Raw genomic sequence first — 21,492 nt, 5'->3', positions numbered from 1 at the left:
GGCTGCCCAGGCCAGAGTTCAAGCCCTAAGATCCCCGGGCTGGCTTTGAAACTTGATCCTCAGATGTCAACCTCCCAACTGATTCTACTTTTTATTGCCAGCCCTGGAGCTTTCTTTTAAGTGAAAGTGAGAAGTTTGGTAGGAGTACTTTCAACAGGCGAAAGTGGGTTATCTATAGTGTGGAAATGACTTTCAAAACAATTTTTTTTGGTCAGTCCTCGGGCTAGGACTCTGGGCCTGGGTGCTGTCCCCCACCTCTTCGGCTCAAGGCTACTGCCCTCCCCCTTGAGCCACTTTGACACTTCCGGTCTTCTGGAAGTTAATTGGAAGTAAGCGTCTCAGTCTTGAACTTCAATCCTTAGATCTCTGCCTTCTGAGTAGCTAGGATAACAGGTGTGAGCCAGGGCCCAGCTTCCCCCCCCCCAAATACTTAAAATGGCATTTATATACATGCAAGTTAATTTATTTCAGTCCTCTGCTCACGGATTTATTGCTAATCGTCTACATTTCTCACCGGGGTTTGAACTCAGGGCTCCATTTGTCACCTGGCGGCACAGGGCGGCCGCGAGGCTGAGAGCGCGGCTGCAGTGGAGAGGCTGGCCAGCTGGCCCGCAGGAGGCCCGGGTTCAGACTGGCTGTGCTCCTCCCGCCCGGGCCTCAACCTCCCGGGTGAAAGCCTCCCGGAAACGGCCCTCCTGCAGCGATGGAGGTAGTCCCAGGTCAAGCCCCCCTTCCTGCTGCGTCGGCGTCCAAGACACCGAAGCTCCGGCGCGCGCGTCCGGCCCCGGCCCGCCCGGAAGTGGGCCGAGAGCGGCCCGGTGCCGACCCGGCCTGTTCGCCTCAAAGCGGAGGCCCGAGAAGGGCCGCCGCGCGCCGTCGGCCGGCGCTGGGCCCCAGGCCGCCCGGCCCCCGGCCCGCCCCGAGCTCGGGGCCCGGAGCCACGAGCGCCGAGTCGCACGGCGGCCGCTCTCGCGAGAAGTAGGGAATCGGCGAGTGCGTGCGGGCGAGACCGGAAGGGGGCGCATTTCAAAATGGTAATGGATGGTTCCCTGGTCCAATAGGAGTGAGGCTGGGGGAGGCCGTCCGTGGGCGTGGCGGCAGCGGCGGCCAATGGGGACGCGCGCGGTGGGCGGGGCCCGCGCCTGCAGAGCGGAAGTAGGCGCTCCGAGGCGGAGGAGTCCTGCTTGAGCGCTTCTCTCCGGCGCGGTCCTCCTTCCCCTCGGTCGGCAGCCGCCTCTGCGGGTCCCGAGTAGCCCCGAGTAAGGCCGGGCTTCGAGGAAGCAAGGAAACGCAAGCTAGGGCCGGGGACGCGAGGTGCAGGGGGTTTGGCGGCCAGCGAGGCCCGGGCGTCCGCCGGGGCTGTCGGGGCCGCCGGCCGGGCCGCGCCTCCCCGGGGCCTCGGGCCAGCTCGGCTCGCGCAGCCGCGGCGCCCGCGCGGGGCCCGAACCCGGCCCAGGCGGCGGAAGTGGGGAGGCTGCGGCCGGGACCCGGCTCGCCCCGCGGGGTGAGCCGCGTGGCCTCGGCGGGGGGGGGGGAGGGGGCCGGGAAGGGAAACTGAGGCCGGGGCGGCGGCGGGCGTCGTTCGGGGATCGACTGCTTTTTGTTCCCCGCGGCATCCTTTGTGTGCGCGCGTCCCCGCCCCGCCATCGTGAGGCCTGCGCGGGTGCCCGGGCTGGGGGCCGGGAGGGCGAGGGGACTTGGTGGGGATTCCTGCGCTTCGCAGTCACGTCCATTCCGATTCGGCCCCAGCCTCTGCAGCCTCGCCTCGCGTCCCGGGCGGGCGCCGGACGGGGGAGCGCGCCACGGGGCGGGCTGGGAAGGCCGAGTCCGCGGGGACGCAGTTGAAGGGATTCTTTGTTTCCGATTTTGTGTCCATCCTGAGGTCCGCGGAGAGAAGGCCCCAAAGTCCCGGCGAAGACACGGAGGGGGTAAGGTGGATGGAGAAGCAGCCCAGCGTCGGACGTGAGAGCAACTGCTTTGGTGTGCCCTGCCCTTGAAAGGTTCCGCCAAGCGGAGCGTCGCCTGGAACCACTGAGGCGGTACGTGTGCGGGGTCTGCGTCCACGTTCTTACCCCGGAGCGCGCGCGCGCGCTCGCTCGCTCGCTTTTTGTTTTTCCTCTCCAGCACAAGGGCTCCGTCACTTTAGTCCCAGGTCCGTGTTCAGCTTTCCTGGGTGATTAGGGATATGAGTCTCATGGACTTTGCCTGCCTGGGCTGGCTTGAACCATTGTCCTCAAATTTCGGCCTTGTAGCTAGGATTTGTAGGCATCAGCCACCTCTCGGCCTAATTTGCATCTTTATTGTCCTCAGATTAGCATTTTATTCTTGACCTTATTTGCACCCTCCAGGGGTCTAATTATAAGTGCTTTCGAGAGCACTAGCTTCTGCTAGTCTTCTACCACAGGAGCCATGCCTCTATTTCCGGTCTTACTAGTTTATTAAAGACAAGAATTTCTGAGATCCTCTACCCCTGCTGGCTTTGAATTTTGATACCAATATTGTCTCAGCCTTGAGAGCAGCTAGAGTGGTAAGGTGGACCAGTGGAGCCACCTCTGCTACCTTTTGGATATCTCTTTGTTCTAGTTTTTTAATCCTGAAAGTGCTTTTGGTAGGTGTTCTCAAGATAATTTTGCTTGCCTGCTTACTGGTACAATACCTTGAGTCTGAACTTCTGGGTTTGCTTCTCTTTGTGTCCTGATAGTAGCCATTTTTCTTCTTCATTTTTGAGATTCCTTTGCTCCCCCTTTAGAACACCTAGCCATTTTTTTCCAGGAATATATCTGCCTCCCCCCAAATATCTTACACATGAAAATTTGATTACAATTTTAATGAAAAAAAGTCCTTGTTTATTTACATATTTTGTCAAGTGCTGTTAAGGGGAAAGTAGGCTATGATTTACACTTTATGTTTATTGAGAAATATTTCAGTGACTGGTTTGAGTATAGAGTGACCTTTGAGGTAGGCCTTGAAGTATGGAAGTGGGGTGAGAATGGTAGGACTTTTCCATGTTTCATTTTATGGCATTGCAGGAGGGAAGAATCTGGAATGGGTGACTGACATCCAGTATATGAGGAGGAAAGGACAGTTGGTTGATTTGGAATGCCTGAAGGCATGAGTTTGTTCTGGTAGGATTGATGTAATACAGAATAATTGGAATAGAATGAGAAGTGGGGTTAACTGTGCTGTTTGATCTGTAACAAATATTAGGCAACAACAGAAAATTAGACTCAGATGAACCAGTCCACAAACTTCCTTCATTTTCCCTGGATATCCACTCCCTGCTCACTGGACTATTGAGTGAGAGCCATACCACACGTGTTTGGTACCTCCACAATCACTCACTTTCCAGGGCCCGCAGCAAGCATACTGTTGTCATAATTGTCTTACTTATAGAAGACAGGATAGGTTGTAGTGTGTGTGTAAGTGTGTGTGTGACTGTGACTGAGATTGACCCAGTTTTTGAGTATCTTGCCCCTGAATTCCATTTTCTCTCAAGTCCTGAGAATTTAGTTTTGTAAGGAATGTTTGGCTATAGCTGCAGACAAGTTTAGGTTGGGGAGGAGGGGGTGGCTATGAAAATGTTTGTTGACAGCTCACAGATGGATCTAACAGTCTGAGAGCAGCTCTGAGTTGAGGAGTTCTGAGGCTGTGCTGTTGGAGAAGCCTCTTCTCACTCCCCACATCGACTTGAAGGGTTCCTGTGGAACAGTGCTGCTGGTGTGGGTTGAAGAACCTGCTCTGGAGGCTTCTGATCACCACTCCGTGTGTCCCTCCACCCCAGTTGTTGGTTCAGGCCAGGCTTCCTAGTAGACTGTCCCTGGCAGGTTTCATGGTTGGTGCTGTTCGCCTGTTGTGGCCAGGGGATCAAGTGGCCTTGGGTTCTGCAGGGAGGATGTCCTCCAGCCCTTGAGGTAGGTTTGCCTCTTGGCCTCTGTGCCTTTTTGTTTTTGTTTAAGGAGGAGTGGATCTTTAGGGTTTTCTCCTTATGTTATCCTTTGTCCTGGCTCCAGGGAATTGTTTGTATCAGGCTCTGAGTTGCCATGTGGTCCTTCCAGCCTCTAGAGATTTTAGATGAGGCCTGTTTGCTTATTGAGGTTTCATTAAGCTTTATACGTTAATGAAAGGTCCAGCTACTTTGCATATAACATGCACCATTTCCTCTGTGCACACTACATAGTGTGCCATTTTCTGCTTTGACAAAGTCAGCTAGTCCCTGCAAAAACTTCAGGACAAACCAGGAACTTGTGGCTCATGCTCGTAATCCAAGCTATACAGAAGGCTAAAATATGAGGATCACAGTTGAAAGCCAACCACTACAGGAGAGTTGGTGAATGCATTCTGTGTACTAGTTATCTCCAATTAACTGCCCAAAAGGAATGAAACTGTGGCTCAAGTGCTAGAGTGCTAGGTAGGCTTGCACATAAAATCTTTGGGATAATCCTTAGGCCCCCCCCCCAAAAAAAAACTTCAGGGTGGGGTTGCCAGTGTAGTTCAGTAGTATATATAGTGCTTCTCTATTAAGTGCAATGTTCTGGGTTTGGTCCTCAGTACCAAAAAAAAGGTATGGGGGGAACACAAACTCAAAACTTGTGGGTAGATCACTGTTGAAGCTTCCCCACACTGTTCTTCAGGAGAAAGTGATGGTGCAGGCTGTCTTGGCATTACATCTGTGTCCATTTTCTCCAGGCTCCTGGAATTCTGTAAAATGGAAACAGTTGTGATTAGCTGCATCTTGCCAGGTTGTTTCTGGAAATAAATAGAGCCCCAATTCCTTCTGGGATTGAAGGTCTTACAAGTATTATTCATACTGGTAAGAACTACAGTTTGTACTTTATATTTGTGGGTTCCGTGCCTGTAGAACCAAGAGCTGAAAGTGTGTGTGTGTGTGTGTGTGTGTGTGTGTGTGTTGGGGGGGTCATGTGTCTATGTTGAACACCTACGGACTTTATTTCCTTGTCATTGTTTCTTGGAACATGGCAGAGCGGCTATTTATGTGGAATTTGCATTGTACTCGATATTTTGAATAGATCAGTAGAGAGTATGTGAACCCCCGTGGTGTCACAGGGGTTCGTTCTGGAGCAGCAACTGCACTTGGCTGGGCACCTGCATATGGTTATGGAATTCATCAGCTGTGGGAATTGCCTTTGGCATGGGCACTTTGACTCAGCCTCCCTGTTCCAGAGTAGCTCAAAGTAAGAGGTGTTTTTCCTACATTAAAGAAGAAAACGCTGAGGCACGCAGAACTCTCCTGGTTCTCTGTAACAGCTAATTCTCCTACCCTATAACCAGCAAGAACCTTGTATTCTTGAGTACAAAGGTATGGTTATTCAACATTGAGTTTAAGAAGCTTTGAATGAAATTTCATGGACAGTTTTTATCCCCTGTTGAACTTAGGGCTTCACACACTGAACCACACCTTTTGAGACAGGCCCTTGTTTTGTAGTGCATGTGGCCTCCGTCTTGGGGGCTGTGTGTAATTAGCTCTTTAGGATATTCTTCATTTGCCACCCTGAACTCCAGAATGCTGCTTTATAATTGCCTCAAAGAATAGCCTCTGGCCTGTGCATCTTCTCTTGGGAAGATGAACAAGGAGACCTGGGTGCTTGGTGTCTTGGGTGGAATTAGAGCTGGGGGAGGCGGAGTTCAGTCTCTTGATTTCAGCATATAGTTTCATCAGGCCTGCCCTGATGTGGTTTGAGGACTAAACCAAAGTTCATCCAAACATTTCCTTAGTCTTTAGTTTGTATCTTTTGTGCCCTCCTCCACCCTTTTTTCTAACTCTTCCCTCTTTTGCTCTTGGTAATGTGGCAAGAGGTGGGACTCTAGCCTAACCAACACTCACTGTCTTGGGCTTGTCTGACACTTTCTAACTTGTGTGGTGTGCACACAGATCACTTGCCATGCCCGTGTAGCGTATGTGTTAACTTCGAGTGGATAGACAGTGTGAGGCTTTATACTCTTCACTTTGTTGGAAAAAAACAAACAAGAGCTCTTGACGGGAACAGAATGGATATTGTAATTCTAGCTGCTGGCTGGATGGAGGTGGGAGGATTGAGGTTTCAGAACAGCCTGGGTGAAAGGTCAATGAGACCCATCTCAACAAACAAGCCAGAAATGGTTTCACATGGGTAACCTCAGCAACATGGAAATCATAGGTAGGAGAATGGGGGTTATGCTGCTCCGACAAGAATGCACTCACCTCTTGAGGTAGATAATTGTGTAGGAGAACAGAAGCACAATTTTACGTAAAGTGTACCCAAATGTAAGATACTTTTATTTGTTTGTATGGCCAGTCCTGGGCTTGAGCTCAGGGCCTGAGCACTGTCCTTGGACTTTCTCAAGGCTAGAGCTCTACTACTTGAGGCTCAGCACCACTTCTGGCTTTTTTCTATGTATGTGGAACCGAGGAATCAACCCAGGTATTCGTGCGTGCTAGGCAAGCACTCTACCACTAGGCCAAACTCCCGGCTGGACTGGTAAAAATTTAAACTGAACATTGTGTTTTGTTTTGGGTGGGATGTCAGTTGCGCAGCTTGAACTCTGGGCCTGGGTGTTGTCCCAGAGCTCAAGCCTGCACTTTACACTGAGCCACAGTGCCACTTTATCACTTCCGGTTTTCTAGTAGTTAATTCGAGGTTAGAGTCTCACGGTCTTTAGTGCCCGGGTTGGCTTTGAACACCAGTCCTCAGCTCTCAGCCTCCTGTGTAGCTAGGATAACAGGCCTGAGCCTCCTCACCCGGCCTGTGCATTGTTTTTAAGAACACAGGTGAAGCATTTTTATCAAATTGATACTTTTCTTTTTTCAGGAGTTGGAGATACTGGAAATCGATCTGGCTGTAAATGTTTTAAAGCCAGAAGATGAGTAATCAGTGGACACAAGGTTGAAGACATTTGACTTGATTGTAAACCCTGGTCTAACTCCCTTCCTTTTCTGTAAGTTGGAACCAAAGAGCACAATGAGTACGGTAAGTTTTAAAGCCCATTAAGGCAGAGGATTATAAACAAGGTCTTGTGATTCAAGCTAAGACAGGAGGATCAACCAGTCTATACTATATGAGATTCCATGTAGTGACTAAAGTTGATAAGTGATTACTCTCTACTTTCATCACACCTAAGGGACAGCTCTAGTTCGGTGTAACACAAGTGTGGACTAGAGCGACAGAATTGTGGCCTAGTGGTAGCGTGCTTGTCTTAGCATTCATGAAACCCTAAGTTCAATTCCTTGTTACCACATATACAGAAAAGGCTGCAAGTGCTGTTGTGGCTCAAGTGGTAGAGTGCTAGCCTTGAGAAAGCCAAAGGACAGTGTCTAGGCCCTGAGTTCAAGTCCTAGGACTGGCTGCCCAGCAAAGCAAATGTGGACTAGAGTCTGTTGAACTCTAGGGTCTAAAGAGGGGCTGGAAGTTTGGCCTAGTGGTAGAGTGCTCACCTAGTATGCAAGGAGACCCAGGTTTGGAACCACATAACAGGAAAAATCTGGAAGCCTTGTTGTGGCTTGAGTGGTAGAGCTCTAGCCTTGAGGGACAGTGCTATTACAGCCTAGGCCCTGTAAAATGAAGTTTAAAAAAGAGTGCCTGAAGATTTCCAGCCTTGTTGACTACTTCACTGCAAAGCCCTCCTCTCAAGGTTATGCATGTGACCTCAACTTAGACAGGTTTTCTGAGACATACTGGCCTCAACAGGAAAACTAACTTGAAAAAGCATCATTGTTGGCTTGCACTTGTAATCCTAACTACTCAAGAGGCTGAGATCTGAGGATCAAGGTTCAAAACCAGCCCGGGCACAAAAGGACCTGGGACTCTTACCTCTAATTAACATCTAGAAAATGGGAAGTGGGGCTTGGCTCAAGAGTAGGATGGTAGCCTCGAGCTGAAGCACTCAGGAACAGCGCCCAGGCTGAGTTCAAGCCCTGTTATCCACCCAAAAAAAAAGCGTCTTCATCTCTTCCCATGCTCCAGATGGACTTACAAAGATGGAAAAGGTAGAGCCAGGCTGAGGCTAAACAGACAACTTCCATGTGAACAGGATGGGGGTTCTGTAGGTTCTGACTTTCGGTCCTCAGCCTCTTCAATTTCTTCCTGGACATTTACATCTGCAAGCCACTTTAGAGGGCAAGGTCCTTTATCTGCAGATTGCTTCCCTAGCCTGCCTTCTGAAGTCCAGATCTGTCTAGCCAGGATCAGAATAAGCACATCAATATGGTCTCTACGAGATTATGTGGGAAAATTGGTCAATAATTCTTAAAAGTCATAGTGTAATTTTCCATGATTATGGCTAGATGGGCTATTATCACAGAAAATGATGGAGGTCTATCAACAAGTTGGTGAAGAAGAGAATCCTGAGGAGGTCCAGTGACCTCAAGATGGAGGAAATCTTCAAGTAGTTTTTTTAAAACTATGGAGGGATTGTCAAAGGGAAGAGATAGTGCATCAAGCTGGAAGTAAACACGTATTAAAGGGCATGGAGAAAGCCAATCTCATGTCTTTAATCCTAGCTATTTGGGATGCTGAATTCTGAGGTTCTGCTAATCTGGGCAAGAGAGTCCACTAGACCCTGACCTCTTCTAACCTGAGGCAGGAGGAGGCCGGAAGACCCTGATAGAGCATCCAGAATTCAGCAGCCTCACAGGAGTGCTGGGCATTCAAGACCAATGGCTGGCTTGAACTGGGCCTAGGCGCTGTTCCTGAGCTTTTCAGCTCAAGGCTGTCACTCTACCACTTTGAGCCACAGTGCCGCTTCTAGTTTTCTGGTGATTAATTGGAGATAAGAGTCTCCTTGCAGCCCAGGCTGGATTTGATCCTCAGATCTCAGCCTTCTGAGTAGCTAGGATTACAGGTGTGAGCCAGTGGCACCTGGTTTCTGTGGCTGACTTCTTTAGTAGGGATTGGAGAACATGCACATAGTTGGGTTCTGCAAGGCATTTTGCTAAGAGAGAGAGTGTATCACACTTCAGTATTAATATTATTTAAAACATTAGAGGGCATACTTCCTAAAGAAAGACCAACTTTCCATAGTGGATAGAAACTGGTGGGTGGAGGTGACTGGGGGTGCAGGTCACACTGGCCTCTTGTCCTTTCGAGTAAAGCTATAAGCTAAGAAATCAACGGGGCCGGAAACGTGGCTTGGAGAGTGTCAGCCTAGCTTCCATAAGGCCACAAATTCAATTCCAGCCAGTACCATAGATAGGAAGGAATGCTGCTCAGTAAGACTGAGCGAGTTCAAGGCTATAAACAAATAGGTTAGAAGGAGATGTTTGCAGTGTTTATCTGTCAGAACATGTACTGCCAAGGCCAAATCCTTATCTATAGAGGATATGGCACACACTTTAGACAAAGTGAGAGTTGAATACATGATTTTCACTAGAATCGCACTGTGTTGTGGATTTCCTTCTGTAAGTATTTTATTTTTTTTGCCAGTCCTGGGCTTGAGCTCAGGGCCTGAGCACTGTCCTTGGACTTTCTCAAGGCTAGAGCTCTACCACTTGAGCCTCAGCGCCACTTCTGGCTTTTTTCTATGTATGTGGTACCGAGGGAATTGAACCCTGGTCTTCATGCATGCCAGGCAAGCACTTTAACAAAACACTAGGCCAAACTCCCAGCCCTGTAAGTATTGTTAAATCTCAAGGCTAAAGTTTTTTTTGCCAGTCCTCAGGTTGGGCTCAGGGCCTAAACACTGTCCTTGGACTTTCTCAAGGCTAGAGCTCTACCACTAGGCCAAACTTCTGGCAAGGCTAAAGCTTTTTGTGATACTGAAGATGAAATCAGGATCTCACACATGCTAGGTAAATGTTCTACCATGGAGTTATATCTGTGCAGCACCGTGCGCCCCCCCTTTACTAATTTATTTATTTTTGCCAGTCTTGAGACTTGTATCCAGGGCCTCCTGTCCTTGGGCTTTCTCAAGGCTTAGCACTCTACCACTTGAGCCACAGCACTACTTTTCTATGTATGTGGTACCAAGGAATTGAACTCCTATCTTGGTGCATGTTAGGCAAGCGCTCTACCACTAGGCCTTAATTTTCTGTTTTTTGATTTTTTTTTTTTTTTTTTTTTTTTTTTTTTGCCAGTCCTGGGCCTTAAACTCAGGGCCTGGGCACTGTCCTTGGGCTTTCTCAAGGCTAGAGCTCTACCACTTGAGCCACAGCAGCACTTCCAGCTTTTTCTATGTATGTGGTACTGAGGAAACGAACCTGGGTCTTCATGCATGCTAGGCAAGCACTCTACCACTAAGCTAAACTCCCGGCCCCTAGGCCTTAATTTTCTTTTTTCTTTTTTTCCCCCTTTTTCGTCAGTCATGGGGCTTGAACTCTGGGCCTAGGTGCTGTCCCTGAGCTTCCACTCAGTTCAAGGCTACCGCCCTTGAACTGACTAATTGAAGATAAGTGTCTCAAGTTCTTAAGTGCCTGGACTGACTTTGAACCTCAGTAGCCTCCTGAGTAGCTAGGATGACAGGCTTGAGACACGATGCCCGCTCTGGCCCTATATTTATAGGTTTGAGACAATGTCTTGCTAGGTTGCCCTTGAGTCTCCTGATCAGCCTTCCAAATGATAGGATAGGATAGGATAGATGTCACACCTCAGTGGGCTTAAATAAACTTCAAGGCTTGCTTTGTTTCAACGCATGGTCTTATTATGAACTTCAGACTGGCCTTGAGTTCAGGATCCTTTTGCTTTGGCCTCCTGCGTGCTAGGATTATAGCCATGTACCATTTGGCCTGACATCTCAATTTTTTTGGGGGGGGTGGTGGTGGGTGGCAATAAGTCCTGGGGCTTGACCTCATGGCCTGAGCATTGTACCTGAGCTTCTTGCTCAAAGCTAGCACTAGAGTCACAGTGCCACTTCACCTTTTTCTGTGTACCCCTCAATATTTTTTCTTTTCCCTCTAAAGGATCCCATCTTGCAGTTGGTTTACTGACCTCTTTTAAAAAAATGTTATTGTTATTAAGATGGTAGTTGAGCCATTTCTATCTCGATTCTAATGTTACTGATGCACTGTAGTTCTGGAGCTTTTGTAAGTTTCTTTTCCCTTTGATTCAGAGAAAACGTCGTGGTGGAACAGTAAATTCAAGACAAGCCCAGAAGCGAACTCGAGAAGCAGCTGCCAACCCTGAGATTTCCTTGGAAGCAGAACCCATAGAACTTGTGGAAACTGGTAAGGCTGACAGTGCCGTGGTACAGTAGGGCAGCATGCAGGGGCTTGGGTGGTGCTCATTAATGGCTTTCCCCTCACCAGCTGCTTGGCAGGCCTGCATGTGCGGACCCTGTAGTGGAGGATGAGTGTAGTGCCACAGCATAAAGTTGACCACGTAGCAGTAGGTGGGGCAGGCGATGCCCCGTAAGAAAGTTAGCTATTAGCACTCCAGCTCCTCTATAACCTGTGAAATCGTAGACTCAACAGCTTAAAGCTACATTGAGTGTAGCTGTTCCCATCCGCACCATAGCACCTTCATGGGTTTTGAAACAGCTAATTGTCTAGGTTAACTTTTTAACCTTCTGGTAATTTTTCAAATTGTATTTCCATTATCCTTAGCTTCATGAAGTGCTTTGCTTTTCTCTTCTGGTGTTCCTTTTTTTTTTTTTTTTTTTTTTTTGGTGAGTCAAGGAGCTTGAATTAGGCCTGGGTGCTGTCCCTGAGCTCTTCAGCTCAACGCTACCACCCTACCCTTAAACCTAGTACCACTTCCCATTTTCTGGAGGTTTTTTGGAGATAAGAGTCTTGGGTACTTTTGTTCCATGGGCTGGCTTTTGAACCTTGATCGTCTGATTCCAGCCTCCTGAGTAGCTAGGATTACAGGGCGTGAGCCACGGCAACCAGCTCTCTTCTGGTTTCATGAAGACAAAAAAACCTCCCCAAGAAGGCGGCAGGTGTGTCAGTAGTTGCCAGTGTTCAGTTTGGTTTAGGTGGAAGCCAGATTAGGCCTTCTTTCCCCTTTCTCTGGCCTAGGAACACAGCCAAACAGCTTGCATCTAGTCACTTTGCTCTGCATGTGTTCAGAGTCTTCTGTTTTTGTGACTATTATGACAGACCTGATGTCTTAAAGAGAAATAGTGGGGCTAGATGTAGTGAAGTGGTTGCGAGCAATTGGTCAGCATGTTCTGGTGTGACTTCAGCACTGTTGTAAGAAGAGGTGTGTACAGCAGGAGCAGAAGTCTGGACACCTTCAAGTGAAGGAGCACGTGAGAGTTCTATCTATGGGAAAAGAGTAGCTCAGTAAATGACCCCATCTCAGCAGGCAGCCACTCTTCATGAAGGAAGCAGACGTGGCGGTATGTGCTCTTAGTCCAGGCTATTTGGCAGAGGCAGGAAGATTTTGAAGTCAAAGCCAGCCTGGGTAAAATTAGTGAGACTCCCAGAACGAAGAAAGAAAAAACATTCAGATCTAGCTTATGCAGCGTGACTGGTGTCTAGGTTCAATCCTCAGTTCTGAAACAAACAAAAAAAAGTAAAATTTCCATGATGTCATTTATTTGTGTGAAACTTCTTAGTATAAATGCTTTAAAAGTCACTTTTCCCAAATGATAGATTATTAGTGTTCCTTGCCAGAGCCAGCCGGCAGTGAATCAGGATTCCTGAAATGGGGGTTGGGACTAAGAAAATAGAAAAGAGACAAACAGATGGGGTTCTGGAGGACTACAGCCTAAGTCAGCACCCCAAGTCTCCAGCCTAAGACGGTTTGTGGCAGTGAGCTCAAGACTGTCGCTTAAGACTGTAGTATAGTTTATTTCAAGTTCCAACCTTAAATACTCTTCTTAAAACTAGGGTACTGCCAGGGTCTGCATTCCTACAAAACAGTAATCAAGTCTCAAATAGGATAAATGAGAAGCGATTACCATTGGCCAAAGTTATCCTGATAAGAAGTGATTGACATTGCCTAAAGTTATCCTGATAAGAACTTAATTCCTTGTGCACAATTGTGTGGGTCCAACGTCATTGACCCCACAGTCAGCCCCCAACAATTCCTAATAAGTCACACATTTTTAATGGCAGAAACAAAAAATGCCAAGAGCACTCACTCCATCCTTACTTGTCACAAATAACTAACAACTGTTGTTGAGTGTACATCTTCCCGTCTGTGTCCATACTGGCCCAACCTGTTTTGGCATGCTGGGATTCTAGGGGACCCATAAATTAATTGCTCTTGTTCTCTGCAGGATTTCTCTTTGAGAAATCAGGGGAGGGAGGGTAAGCTAGTCTCTGAAGTTTTTTCTCAACTCATGAAATTGCTGCCCCATGCATGCTCTACACCCCTAGCACATGTGTGAAAAACAACACTTGGAAGAATATTGGAAGAGCCTGTTGGGGATATCACTCCTGAAAGGGGGATTGCAATTAAACTTAGGGAAATGTCCTTTTCCTCTCCTAAGACTTGTTGAAATGCTTTATTTTGAAGCTGGAGATGAGATCGTGGACCTCACCTGTGAATCTTTAGAACCAGTGGTGGTTGACCTGACTCACAATGACTCTGTGGTGGTAAGCATTTGATTGTGGGTCCCTGGCCAGCACCCGCATCTGCAGACTTGATGACAGGTTTCCAGTCAGGGTTACTGCCTTCATGCCCGGAGAAGCTCACAATGGGAACAGTTTCAGGGACATTGTAGCCTTGTTGCCTGTGGGGTAGATACTTGTGGCTCCCTTTTCACCAAGGGGCACAAACTCGCAAGCCCACTTCATTTTAGTCGCTGGTTCTACAACTTAAAACCAAGTGATAAGCTGCCAGTGTCGGTGGTATCTTGTGAGAAATGAAAGAAACCCCTCATTCACTTACAGACTGCCTCACATCCCCAGTGGCTGGCTGCTCCCAGCTGAAGGAAGTGGGTGTATTGGGCGTATTTGCTCCTTTTTTCTTTTTGTGCCTGTTGTCCCCACGACACATGCGATTTTTTGGTGAAGGGTGGCACTCGACTCCAGACCTTGAACCAAGGTCTCAAAGACTTTCCTGCCCAGGCTGGCTTTGATCTCTGACCCTCAGATAGCAGCCTCCCGTGTAGCTGTGATCAAAAGTCTGGGCCACCTGAGCCCTGAGATACCATTGGATGTCTTAGGTTCAGAAGCCACTTCACCTGACCCCAGGGGAAGCAGGTGCTGTGCTTTACCACCTGCTGCCTTGGCTGTGTCCTGGCTATGGGGGGATATGGAGTCTAGGTGGCTGTGTCCCTTTTCTTTAGCTGCAGTCGCTGCTCTGGCAAGCAGTGTGTGTCCTCTATACACCTGCTGGGGTGATGAGGCCTCACATGGTCAGAGGAATGTAGAAGTTAGGTGCAGTGATGTACACAGAGTGACTTGCCCATCTCAGTGTGAATCTCCAGATCTGGGTAGCTCCATTGATTACTGGTATCTAGAGCAAGTTTGAATCTTGAAGGTTCCACTTGAGCTTTTTTTTTTTTGAGTGGGGGTGCATCTGTCATGGGGTTTGAACTCTGGGCCTGGGGTGTTGTCCCAGAGCTTTTTAGCTCAAGACTACTACCCTAGCCCTTGAGCCACAGCTCTTCTTGCTCAAGGTTAGCACTCTACCACTTGATTCCATAGTGCCACTTAAGTTTCCTGGTCTCGAAGACTTCCTACCCGGGCTGACTTCAACCCATGAGCCTCAGATCTGAGCCTCCAAAGCAGCTAGGATTAGAGGTGTGAGCCACTGCACCCGGCTTCGGCAGTTTCTGCTCTAGTATGCCATTTCCCTGGTCTGTTGAATGGAAGCTAGGGCACATTGGGCACAGCTGGCTCAGAGTATGGCAGGTGTTTCTAAAAGGACTGGTCCTGGGGGTAGAGGATTAGTACCCAGGTATATATTGGATGTTCAGTGGTTTGATATTTTCATGAGTGGCTGACACTAGGCTGTCAAAAAAAAGGACAAACCACAAATAGAGCTTACCCACGACTTAGAATTATAGAGTAGGGTTAGATTGTGAAGCTTCGAGATGTAGAAGGAAGAAATGGGTAGAAATAGCTGTGGTGGAGCCAGGTGCAGTAGCTCACGCCTGTAATCCTAGCTACTCAGGAGGCTGAGATCTGAGGATCAAGGTTCAAAGCCAGCCCGTGCACAAAAGGACTCTTATCTCCAATTAACCTCTAGAATATGGGAAGTGGGGCTTGACTCAAGGGTAGTGTGTTAGCCTGCCTCAGGGACAGCGTCCAGGTGTATTTCAAGCCCCATAGCCCATAAAAGAAGAAATAACCGGTGGCACCCATCTGTAATTCTAATATCTGGGAGGCTAAGGCAGGAAGATCTTGAGGTCAGTCGGTGACATAGCACGATCATATTTTAAGAAAGACAAGAGTAAGTAGGGCGTGAGGTCCTTGGTTGAGGCTGTTGTACTGGCACCAGAGAAGGGAGGGAGGAGAAAATGGAACAGATAAGGGTAGTGAGGGTCTTTGCAGGTAAGGGATCTGGTCTTGGTTAAGTAGGATTCACTATACTCAGCCAGGTATGGTAGTGTATACTTAATTATCTTGGCATATGGGGAGTCAGGAGGCTCACAAGTTCATGAATAGCCTGGGCTACATAGTGAGACTCTGTCTCATCCCCCCACCCCTACCCCATTAAAAACAAGACAAAAGAAAGCTTTTAGGCTCCCTCGTTGCCATTGAGCAAACTGAGATTGAAAATTCAGGGGACATTGGCTCCCACTTGGCCAGTAGTTTCCCTGAAGGTGGGCTGTACTAGAACTTCCATGTAGATAACTGTGCTTTGAGTTGAGTGTAGCTCCTGGGGCCATCCTTGGGATTCTAGAGCTTTTGTGCTCATTCTGTACTTGTTGATTATCCTAACAACAACAACAATAATAATGGTGATGGTGATTGACAGTATTCATTCTTTTCATAGAAATAACCCTAAGTCTAACATTACGCTTCTCTAAGCTCAGTTAACTAAAGAAGCCTGGTAGGAGGGAAATCTCAGATGGGTTATGCCCATGGTGATCTTAGACTACCTTTGGGAAAGAGATGGATAAATTTCTTTGCAGGACAGGTGGTTTTATTTTAGAACCTACTGATTAAACCCATAGGTGAAATGTACTGATTTAGCCTGAGCGTAGCCCTCCTATCTCTACCCAGATCCAGGAGCAGCTTTCACAATATTCCTGAACACTTTTTTTTTGCTGGGGTTTAGACTCAGGGCCTGGGTTCTCTTCCTAACCCTTTTTGTGCTCAAAACTAGTGCTATACCACTTGAGCCACGGTACCACTTTCATCTTATTCTGTTTATGTGGTACTGAGGAATTGAACCAAGAGTTTCGTGCATACTAGGCAAGCACTCTACCACTAAGACTATAAAACTGTAAGCAAGCTTTGGCTAGACCAGGGATCAATAAGAGAATTCTGTAGAGGATTAGAAGTAAGAAATATGTCTATTACTTAGTCAACTGATTTGTTTCTCTTGTTTTTCTCCTTTTTAAAAGATCGTTGATGGTGAGTGACTCATCTCCGTTTTTCCCTGGGTTCAAGAGAACTGGCCTGAGTGAAGGCCACATACCACAGGCCCAGCGTGGTCCAGGATCTCTGGGCAGGAAGATGCCTGTGGTCAGACCCGTCCAGCCAGTTCCCTGGGCCCTTGTGAAGAAAATCTCCCCTGTCCAGCTGCAGTCCCGTCTTGAGACCCACCAGCTCAGGCACCAGCTTGGAGCACTTGAAAGACAAGCTTGCATCTTGTGGAGCTGGGCGGGACCTTCTGGGATAGAGCATGGGTGGGGGAGCGGGGCTCCCGGGGTGGGGGAGCGGGGAAGGTCCTAGAGATAGCATGTGGACTGGTAAGATGGCAAGAGTGGAGGGCTTGTACCCTGAAAATGCGCCCCTCACCACAGAGAGGAGGCGGCCAAGGAGGAACGCGAGAAGGCTGCGCCAAGACCATGCTGATAGCTGTGTGGTGAGCAGCGACGATGAGGAACTTTCCAGGGATAGAGATGTGTATGTGACCACGCACACTCCCGGAAGCGCCAGAGATGAGGGCCCCACAGGACCCAGGTACCAAGCTTACTCTATTGCTATATTGGGTAGGGAGCCAGGCTTTAGAAAAGTACGGCAAATATGTGAGCTCTTGCCTTGTCCAGACAGGGTTGGGCCTGTTTTCTGTCTGTGACCTAGGCATGTATTCACTGATGGGTTGGGTGTGACGTGAACCTGTAGCAGGAGTGCAGGGATGCGGGGGGAGGACAAGGCATCTCTGGCTGGCTGTCCTCCTCTTGCCGGAGGAGGGACTTGGTGGAAGTTAAGGGGCTTAGATGCAGGCCACTTACAGGGTGGAATCAAATGTGTCAATTTACTGAGAAACTGAAGTAAAGCACTGTGATTTTAGGCCCTCTGGTACTGTCAGTTGTCCAATCTGCATGGATGGATACTCTGAGGTAAGTAACCCTATTTCACTGAATTAAAAAATAAAAAATTTAGACAAGGCAAGATCTGCACCTAAGTTGGGATTAAAAAATTTATTTTTACTTTTTGTCGGCCATGTGCTTAAACTCTGGGCCTGGGCACTGTCCCTGAGCTGTTCAGCTCATGGCTAGCATCTGCCACTTGAGCTGCAGCGCCACTTCCAGTTTTCTGGTGGTCAGTTGGAGAGAAGAGTCTCACAGACTCGTGCCCAGGCTGGCTTTCACCCTTGATCCTCAGGTCTCAGTCTCCTGAGCAGCTAGGATGACAGGCGTGAGCCACTGTGCCTGGCTCCAACTTACTTCTAGTCTTGCTTGAATTAGAGTACGGCTGCTTACTGTGATCCTGTCTGTGAGAAGTGTATGCCAGGTTCACATTGGTCCTGTAACTTCGGTTTTAGCCTGTGTGCCCTGAGCTGCCTCGCAAGTGCACCAGTTTTTTATGTCCCCTGTAATGGTCCCTTTTGTACTGCCATTCATTGCCTGAAGACTCCGTTCCGCCACTTGTGGTTCATCTGACTGAGCCTGCTTTGTGTGGACCACTCCTGCTCTTCCAGCAGCAACCCTGCTCCCTTTCTCCTCCATCACTGGTCTCCTTGGCAGTGGGTTTGGGTGGAAGCCTCTAGTAGGGAAAGAAGCGTGAAGTCTGTTCCTTCTTTTTAATGTCTTCTAGATTGTGCAGAATGGTCGTCTGATTGTTTCTACAGAATGTGGCCACGTCTTCTGTAGCCAGTGCCTCCGAGATTCCCTTAAGAATGCTAGTACTTGCCCAACTTGTAGGAAAAAGATCAGCCACAAACGGTACCACCCCATATACATATGAAATGGTCAGAGCTGCTCAGGAGAGAGCAGTGGACAGACAGACTGCCACATGGTATCTGCCTCCAATTTCCTGGGCTCAAAAAGACTGTTTCAAAACCAACAACCGATTGGGAAACTGCTCTTTGGTTTCCACCCTCCTTAGATCCTTTTGCTATACTTAACTGTTTGATGCTTTTGGAGCTGGATCCGGGGGCTCCCAGCCTCCTCCACATCACTGCTCCTCTGGAGTGGGAGAAAAGGAGACAAGACATAGCTGAGGTGAGCTTTGTGACTCCAGTCTCCTTCTGGAGCCTGCATATTTGCCAAGACGTTTCCCCCATGGGAATGCCTGTCCCGACTCTCCTGGGTTGCAAGGCCCTCCCAGACACCTGCCATTTGGCACCACCAGACGTGGGCCATGCGGTCCAAAGTAACCACTGGACATTTTTCTTCCTTTGAGAGCCAGAGGTGGCCTGTGATTCTGCCTGCACCCCTACCTGTGATGTGCAGTGTTTTCTGCCAATCAAGAGAACCTCTGCAGGGCCACCTGTTTTCTAAGAACAAGAAAGTGCAATAAAGCCCGTTCTTCACCTGCTCTTTTGCAGCCCAGGAGATGTAGCACTGCTAATGTCCTCACAACCCAGCGTCGCCTGTGGAGCAGTGCCCGTCTCACCCATCTCGATTCACCAACTGTTCTCAGGAACCTTAACCATGTTCCAAAGTTCTTCACCTGGCACGGGACATGCAAGGCCAGTAGGGCAGTCATGGGATTGGATGTCCTCCCTTGTAAAAATAGGCCCTGTGTGGGCCCACGCCCTTGAGTCCTCACTTCCCACTTCCTAGTATCTGCCTAAATGTCGGTAGCAGGAGTTGGTGGCAGTAATTGTGGCCCTATCAGCCAGCCGCTCACTTTCCACGCATTGTGCCATCAATAGATGTTGGCCCACCTGACCTGACACTTCACTGGCTCTCTTACTCCCCGTTTCTTACACTTCCTTCCTCCCAGTTGACGCTTTAGAAGCTGCTCTTCTGACCAATTGGGTTTTGATCCTTTGGGCTTTAGGCTGCACCATATATTTTGGTCAACGCACGGTGGATTTTTTCTCCTCACCAGGCCACATAAACCTTTGCTCCGCTCTACAGGTGTAGGAACTTGGGGTTCTATGGAAGGCAGAAAGATAATCATGCTCCCTCCAAGAGCACCAGGCATGGGCTAGCTTATAGGGGAGAGGACTTAAGGGCGAGCTAGGCTGGTCTTCCACACCTCCATACCTCTCCTTCAGAAAGCAAACCAAACCAACAGCCTTCGGGTATGTAACATTACGGGGGGGAAAGGGGCCACTTGGGGCTTTGTTAGCAATAACTGACCTTCAGGTTACCTTTCTGAAGGAGCAGGGACTCAGCACAGAATTCACTTTAAATGGGGCTGAAGGAGTGTCCCTCCTCTGTGAAAAAAAGTCTCTTTTTACCCTCACTTTTTAACTGTTTGACATCTTTGCAGTTTGAGTGAGAGCAGTGAGGAGGGCCTGCTCCTGGTGTGACAGTGCAGGTCTGCCTTCAGTTTGGTCGTCGTGGCTCTTGTGTTCTCTCGGCTTCGTGAAATGCTTTGTTGTGTCCTAATGATGCCCAGACTTCAGGAGCCAAGGGAACTCTGCAGCCAGCTGACCTATCAGTATGGCAGCATCTGTTCAAAACTTCACTTTATGTTTAATCCTTTTAAACAGCTTATGTGGTTGATCATAGAAGTTGTATTCATCCTAAATTAAGTTGGGGAAAAGGTGTTTAATTCTATTAATCAGAGTGCAAGCTAGGAAAAGATTGGTATAAAAGAATCTTTTTCTTTTCCTCAATCAGTGTACATAGTTCAACTCTTTGTTACATTTAACAGGACATCAGTCTGTTTTGGACTGCTCTGCTAGTGTTAAAGATGGAAATAAACCATTAATTTGAACCAAAAATCTTTTCTTGCATTCATTTGATTTTGGAACCTGAGTCTACTTGATGCCAAGGTATATAATTCACAGCTGCCTCATGTTGTGGGACGGGGGTGGGGGGTGTCAACCTTGTGGTGGAACACTGCAGGAGTTGTTAGCATGTGTTAAGCAGAGCTATAGGTCAAGCCTGGGAGTCTTTGAAAGCAGACTGTTCTGAGGGGCAAGGTCAAAGTGTGAGGGGCTGGTGCTGTGGTAGGCATGGGTTTATTAGTAAGTGCTATGGGCTTTCTGCCTGGGGCTTCCTCCAGCCACTGTCCAGCTCTCAGGTTCCAAGGGCACCTGACAAACTTTGACTCTTTTTGAGCACTCATGTAACTGGAAAATTCCACACCTGACTTCATAGAATGGGTCATAAAACTACTACAGAATTATCTTCAGGCCATGGGTATGATGTATGTATGGAACAAATTCATTTCTTCCCAAGCTCAGGAGTGAGTCTTAGTAATGGCTGCAGTGAAGGGTTTGGGTATAGCTCCATGTTTCATCTCCAACACAGTAAAAACAAAGGACTTAGATATAAATTGCTTGGCACGTTAGTCACTAGTGAAATTCAAACCAACCTACCGTGAGATTCCTCATACCCATCCAGATGGCAGTGGATCAGAAAGAAACAAGTGGAGCCAGGAATTTGGCCTAGTGGTAGAGTGCTTTCCTAACGTGCATGAAAACACAGGTTCGATTCCACATATGTAGAAAAAGCTGGAAATAGCCAAAGTGGCTCACAGCTGTAATCCTAGCTATAGCTATTCAGAATACTGAGATTTGAGGATTGAGGTTCAAAGCCAACCTGGGCCTTAAGAGAGAGGCTTATCTCTAATCTCTAGAAAACAAAGTGAGGCTGTGGCTCTGGGGTAGCGTGGTAGCCTTGAGCTGAAGAGCTCAGGGACAGTGCCCAGGATCAAGTGCCCATGGCTCACAAAAAGTAACATTAAAAAAAATAAAAAGCTGGAAGTGGTACGGCAGCTCAAGTGGTAGAGTGGTAGCTTTGAGAGAGCCTTGGAGAGGGGGAGGGAATGCTGGTGGGGATGCCTATAAATTGTGTAAATATCTGCATTCATTGTGAATCTATTCTGGAAAAGTTAAATGCTTCTGCAAGGATTTATGTTCGACATAAGGCTAGACAGGTCAGTGATACATACCTGAACGGATTTAAAGCAGATAATTGCACACGAGTGTTCAGAGTATTCCCAACAGCCAAGCACTGGACATCAGTTAGGAAGGTGAAAAAAACGTGGGGTATATAATAGGCAAATTCTCAGAGAAAAAGTATAATAGGGATTCACAGAATCTGGAGTAAAGGAAAATACTCATGGAAAGTTCTGAAAGAACAGTGTTA

At 48.1% G+C, this 21,492-nt stretch overlaps 1 protein-coding gene across 1 annotated transcript; it reads left to right on the top strand.

The window, feature by feature from the left end:
- Positions 1 to 1,163: 1,163 nt before the first annotated feature.
- Positions 1,164 to 20,108, top strand: Rnf4 (ring finger protein 4). The gene is made up of 9 exons (XM_090343914.1): positions 1,164 to 1,259; positions 1,883 to 2,039; positions 6,807 to 6,965; positions 11,038 to 11,152; positions 13,392 to 13,471; positions 16,396 to 16,405; positions 16,798 to 16,957; positions 17,289 to 17,337; positions 18,035 to 20,108. The coding sequence occupies exons 3-9, from the start codon at positions 6,957 to 6,959 to the stop codon at positions 18,182 to 18,184; spliced, it is 573 nt and encodes a 190-aa protein (XP_090200040.1). The 5' UTR covers positions 1,164 to 1,259; positions 1,883 to 2,039; positions 6,807 to 6,956; the 3' UTR covers positions 18,185 to 20,108.
- The last annotated feature ends 1,384 nt before the right edge of the window (positions 20,109 to 21,492 follow it).

This window comes from Megascapheus bottae, chromosome 13, assembly GCF_031878675.1.
Source record: "Megascapheus bottae isolate mThoBot1 chromosome 13, mThoBot2.hap1, whole genome shotgun sequence".
Taxonomy (NCBI): domain Eukaryota; kingdom Metazoa; phylum Chordata; class Mammalia; order Rodentia; family Geomyidae; genus Megascapheus; species Megascapheus bottae.
The sequence above is the reverse complement of the archived record's forward strand: the minus strand, read 5'-3'. Positions and strand labels throughout refer to the sequence as shown.

Coding starts and splice junctions, on each gene's coding strand:
- Rnf4 (XM_090343914.1), top strand. Junction 11,153..13,391: donor CATAGAACTTGTGGAAACTG/GTAAGGCTGACA, acceptor TTTATTTTGAAG/CTGGAGATGAGATCGTGGAC. Junction 17,338..18,034: donor GCATGGATGGATACTCTGAG/GTAAGTAACCCT, acceptor AATGTCTTCTAG/ATTGTGCAGAATGGTCGTCT.